At 48.5% G+C, this 6,162-nt stretch overlaps 1 protein-coding gene across 1 annotated transcript; it reads left to right on the forward strand.

Moving 5' to 3' along the window:
- Window positions 1-231: 231 nt before the first annotated feature.
- Window positions 232-5,525, forward strand: LOC118756271 (the record flags this gene model as incomplete). The annotated part of the gene is given in 2 exon segments (XM_036491039.1): window positions 232-4,088; window positions 4,175-5,525. Coding segments are annotated over 2 exon segments (5,208 nt in total), but the record flags the coding sequence as incomplete, so codon positions are not given.
- Window positions 5,526-6,162: the final 637 nt, after the last annotated feature.

Here is a 6,162-nt window from a genome sequence, read left to right on the forward strand (position 1 = left end):
TACATTTTTTCCTATAGAAATAAATAGTTGTTACCAGGCCATCCGGCCCTATTATATTTCATCGCCTTCAATTTCACGACGCTACAGCTTTATTTCGCAGTGCGTTAAATCGCACTATATTTTAACAAGCAAGTTGTCGCAGCCAGCGTCATAACGGTTGACTTGCGAAACCGTAGCCAGCGGTAGTAATCATTGTGAGCTAAAACCAACGGACGTTACAGGGTGAGCAGAATGCCGATGAAGCATAGTCCACCGAGACGCAGCAGTCGCATTCAGCAAGAAACAACGCGGGAATTGTCTCAAAAACCTAGCGATATGAGTTCAACAGCTGCCAACGCCGCCGCAGCGCTAATGACGATGTCTGTTGCACCTGCCGCCGCACCCCCAGGAGCCACATTAACGGCCGCCATGACCACTACCAACGTCATCCCTTCACCGGTAGCCTCATTCTCAGCAGTTTCTGTCGGAACCACCACACCCCTGGTAAGTCAATTTATCGCCACCACAAATGCCGACAAAGCCGCCGCAGCATCGATGGTTATGCCTGCTGCCCAAACGACCACAACCCCAATGACCACGCTTTCAACCAATGTCGCCACACACTCAGGGTACATGTCAGCTGCCCATGCCGTCGCAGCCGGAACAACCATATCAGCCGCCATACCTACTGCCCATACGGCCGCAACCGTGTTCACTCCCCCAAACACCATAAGCTCCGCCATCTCGTCAGCTATTGCCATGCCCATTGCGAGCAATTCCGCAGTCACATGCACCGAGCATATCACCGCTACGTCTCGGACTGCCAGTTCGGAAAACGGTAACAGCACCATCTCCGCACAACAGGTGAGTCTCTTATTTGAAAAAATACAAGCATTAGAAAACCAGCTTCGAGACGCACAAGTACAGCTGGTTAGTAACAACCAATCTCGATTGTTCGATGAAAGCGCCCGTTATAACGGGCAGTCCGTCGTGCCAACGATTCCAAATAGTCTTTACAATCCCGCGCCTTATAGTCAGTCAAATAGCGAAAACGGTGTCCAATCGTTGTCTTTGTCAGGTCTTTCGCCAGCACACATATACACAATTGCTTCGCAGCCGGCAACAACAACACTGCCTAACCTTAATGACGGTTGCCGGTCAAATGTTGTTTTCAGTGCACTGCCATGCCGACCGCCTTCAATAGCAACGAGTGCAGATTCGTTTGTAAACAGAATACACACACCGCAATCGCTAGTTACTGCTGGCAATTATCAAATGCCGCGTAAAGTTCAAGACTTACCCGAATTTAGTGGTCATGCGGAGGACTGGCCATTGTTTTCAAATGCATATATGCAATCAACTGCCGCCTACGGTTACACCAACCTGGAAAATAATCAACGACTACTGAAATGCATAAAGGGAGAAGCCAGAGAAGTGGTGAAGTCATTGTTGATCCACCCGGATAACGTAAACGCTGTCATGGAGCAACTAAAATTTCGATTTGGTCGACCGGAGGGGTTGATACGCAGCCAGCTTCGACAACTGAAAGAAATAGGTCCGATTTCTGAGTCAGCTATTGAAAAGCTTATTCCGTTCGCAACGAAGACTAAGAATTTATCTATCTTTCTACAGTCGGTGGATGGATTTCAACATCTTTCAAATCCAACGCTTTTAGAAGAGTTGATTAGCAAGCTGCCCATTAGTAAAAGAATGGATTGGGCCAGATATGCCGCTACGATCAAACCATATCCAACTGTTGTTGACTTTAGCAACTGGCTTGGCGATTTAGCAAATTTGGTTTGTACTCTGCAAGATAGTGATAGTCGTCGACGGGTAGTCCTTCATGCGATGGAAAACAATTCCAGGGAATCCCAACCCGCTGCCAGGTGTCCGATTTGTAAAGGACATCACAAAATTAGTGTATGCAAGAAATTCGTAGATTCCTGTGTGGCTGACAGGTGGGCTCAAACAAAGCAGAACCGGCTGTGGTTTTCGTGCCTGAGAAGCGGTCATTCGTCACGCGATTGCCGTAGTCGTACATTGTGCATGGTCGATGGTTGTCAGCGCAAGCACAACAAACTTTTGCACGAGCCTAGCGGCGCCGCCAGTGCAACTGTCACACAACGACGAGAACAACAGTTGGTAGGTACCACCAACGTGATGGAGTCAATGCTAAGCTGCTCCTCAAATTCAACTAAGCAACAAGGGCTCTTATTTCGCGTCTTGCCAGTAACGTTATATGGGCCGCGTAACCGAGTTGAGACATTCGCGATGTTGGATGAAGGATCGTCCATCACTATGATGGACCAGGGACTTCTGAAAAAGCTAGGTATCGGTGGCCATGAATACGATTTGAATATGCAATGGTTTGGTAGAAGAACTGCCCAGGAAGCTGCCACGGTTGTTGATCTGGAAATCAGCGGTAAGGGCTTAACTAAACGTCACAGATTGCGCCACGTTTATGCTTTACCGAACCTTAATCTGCCAGTACAAAGCCTCAGTAGCAGTGCCCTACGTGGAGTGGCAACTCGCGATTTGCCCAACATGCCTATGCCTTTTTCCAACGTCACTCCAAAGATACTCATCGGGTTGGATCATTGTCATTTAGGTTTACCATCCGTAACAATGCAGTTGGAAGATCGAGGCCCGTATGCAGCCAACACGGAGCTTGGTTGGGTGGTCTTCGGTCCGACCGGGAAGAGCGTTGCGTCAAACGCAGCATGTCTACATATAAAGGAGGTAAGCCATTTGCATAGTTTGGTTGAAGAATATTTTGACATCGACAGCTTTGGAGTGCGTTCTGCACCAGTCGTGAAGAGTGCTGCAGACGCACGTGCTGAGCGCATACTAAAGCAAACAACGTTTCGTGTAAAGGGGAAATTTCAAACAGGTCTCCTTTGGAAAACTGACTGCGTCAAACTGCCTGACAGTTACCGGATGGCTGAGAGCAGATTGTTGGGTATTGAGCGTAAATTTAAAAGGGACCATACGTTCGCAGCAGCATATAAAGCCATAATACAGCACTATATTGCGAGAGGATACGCGCGGAAGCTGACACCAGCTGAGAGCGAAACTGAAAACCCAAGACTATGGTACCTGCCCCATTTCGCGGTTGTTAACCCTAACAAGCCGTGGAAATTGCGCCTTGTGTTTGATGCTGCTGCATCAGTCGGGGGTGCGTCACTTAATGGAAGTTTGCTCAAAGGGCCGCAAGAGTATCAGCCGATGCCTTCAGTGCTCTTTAATTTTCGTACCGGGCCAGTCGCCGTATGTGGAGACATAATGGAGATGTTCCACCAAATTTACGTCCGGCCCGAAGATAGATGCTCGCAGAGGTTCCTGTGGAGAGAAGATGAGAAGAAACCACCAGAGATTTATGAGATGCAGGTTATGACTTTCGGTGCTGCCTGCTCCCCGTGTGCGGCACAATTCGTTAAGATGTTAAACGCTCAGGAATACGCAGACCGCTTCCCTCGCGCAGTGGAGTCTATAGTGAAGTACCACTACGTTGATGACTTTGTGGACAGCTTCGAGTCAGTCGAGCAGGCAGTCAGCATAGCAAAGCAGGTGTCCAAAATCCATGAAGCAGCCGGATTCCAAATGCGTGGATATATATCCAATTCAGTTACTGTAATAAAAGCGCTTGGAACTGATGTCGATGCGAGAAGCATTAGCAGCTGTTTTCACGCAAAGAATCCTGCAGCTGAAAAGGTACTTGGATTGTTTTGGCAACCTCAAGATGATACGTTTAGATACGAGCTTAAATTCCCACGACTGGAAGCTGAAGTCATCAGTGGAAGCAGGCCACCAACGAAGCGAGAAGTACTTAGTTACGTTATGTCCATTTTTGATCCATGGGGATTTTTAAGTCATCTGGTAGTGGGAGCCAAGATTATAATGCGTGAAGTTTGGCGACGCAAGATCATTTGGGATGAGCCCCTGCCTGATGATATTACTTCGGCTTGGAGGAACTGGCAGAGAGAAGTGCGGAGAGCAGCTGCGGTCAGAATACAACGTTTTTACTTCAAGGAGGGTACGCCAAAGAGTTTGCAGCTGCACGTTTTCGTCGACGCAAGTGAGGAGGCCTTTGCCTCAGTGTGTTACTGGAGGTATGTTACTGCTGATGGAATCGCCAAAGTTTCACTTATATGCGCGAAGTCAAAATGCGCGCCCATGAAACTAATAAGCATACCAGGCTTGAACTTCAAGCAGCGGTACTTGGAACACGTTTGTCACAAACAGTTCTCGATGAGTATCGGCTTGCAGTTTCCTCACGAATTCTTTGGAGTGACTCATCAACTGTAGTCAATTGGATAAACTCGAAGCATCGAAAATATAAGCCATATGTGGCGCATCGAATAGCGGAGATCCTTTCAACAACCGAGCCGACTGATTGGAAGTGGCTGCCCACCAAAGAAAATGTGGCCGATATTGCGACTCGCCGAACAAGCCAAATAGATGTTGATCCATCTTCGCGCTGGTTCTCTGGTCCATCGTTTTTGTCAATGCCAGTGGAGTCATGGCCACGTGCCTCGGTCACTGCGAACAATCAAAATGACAGCGACGAAGAAATTCGTTCAACTAGCGTTTTCCTAACGAATACCTATGTTTTAATTGATTTTAATCGGTTTTCCTCGTACCCTAGGTTGAAAAGAACAACGGCTTGGATGTTGAGGTTTATTGATCGTTCCCGACGTATAATATCGAGTGGGGGTGACTACGGATTGACCTCAAGCGAAGTCGATGCGGCCGAAGCCTATCTGTGTCGCCAAGCTCAGTCTGCAGTATACGGTGTGGAAGTGAACCAACTAAAAGATGGACAAATGGTGTCAAAGGAAAGTCCAATCTACAATTTACTGCCGTACTTGGATGCGAAATCGGTCATAAGGGTAGGTGGTAGGATCCAAGCTGCCAGCTGGTTACCGCTCTCTGCTATACACCCAATTGTGTTGCCACCGAAGCACCGCGTCACTGTGTTGATCGTCGCGCATTACCACTGTAAAATGAAGCACCAGAACATAGAAGCAACAATTGGAGAAATAAGGCAAAAATTTTGGGTCTTGAACTTGAGACAAGTCCTGCGGAGGGTTGTTATTGGCTGCATGAAATGCAAAGTATCGCGTTCCAAACCAGCTACGCCAATTATGGGTCCGCTCCCTCAGGATCGATTGACACCGTACGTCAGACCGTTCAGCTACACCGGGTTGGATTACTTCGGCCCTCTGAAGGTCACTATTGGTCGGCGCACAGAAAAGCGGTGGGTAGCTCTTTTCACCTGCCTTACGGTCCGCGCGATACATCTGGAAGTGGCTTATGACTTGTCCACCGACGCCTGCATCCTAGCAATAAGGAACTTTATTAATCGACGAGGTGTCCCTGTGCGTTTACGGAGCGACAACGGTAAGAACTTCGTTGGCGCAGATCAAGAGGCAAAGCGGTTTGACGAGGTGTTCGACTGCGAGCGTGTTAGCAATGAACTGTCATCAAAGGGTATTAGGTGGATTTTTAATTGCCCCCAGAATCCATCGGAAGGCGGTATATGGGAGCGCATGGTGCGCTGCGTAAAGCGGGTTCTAAGTCACACGTTGAAAGAAGTTGCTCCCCGCGAATATACTTTGCAAAGCGTCATCGTAGAGGCGGAAAACATAGTCAACTCGAGGCCTCTTACTCACATGCCGATCTCGGTCGATCAAGAGGAGCCGCTTACCCCAAACCACTTTTTGTTGGGGTCGCCGAATACGATGCAAACGCCTTGTATAGGGCAGCCGGATGAGAACATATGGACATTGCGGAAACAGTGGAGAATTGCACGGCAGCTGCGCGACCGATTCTGGAAACGTTGGGTCGTTGAATATTTGCCCGATTTGACAAGGCGAGCTAAGTGGTGCGCACCGTCGAAACCATTGAATGTGGGCGATCTTGTATTCATTTGTGACCCGAATATGCCAAGGCGACAGTGGTGCCGGGGTGTGGTTGAGAATGTCTACCGGGGTGCTGATGGCGAGATCAGAAGAGCAGACGTCAGGACAAACACCGGGGTGCTTCGCCGTCCAACATCAAAGCTGGCCGTTTTGAACATAGAATCTAGTGAATCTGAGTGATTCACGGGGGTGGGGGTGTTGCAAAACGCCCATCTCTGACGCGTTAAATATTCATCGATGTAAGCTCATCGCTGTTTTCGAA

This window comes from Rhagoletis pomonella, unplaced genomic scaffold (assembly GCF_013731165.1).
Source record: "Rhagoletis pomonella isolate Grant_MI unplaced genomic scaffold, Rhpom_1.0 Rhpom_scaffold_09546, whole genome shotgun sequence".
NCBI classification, from domain to species: Eukaryota; Metazoa; Arthropoda; class Insecta; order Diptera; family Tephritidae; genus Rhagoletis; species Rhagoletis pomonella.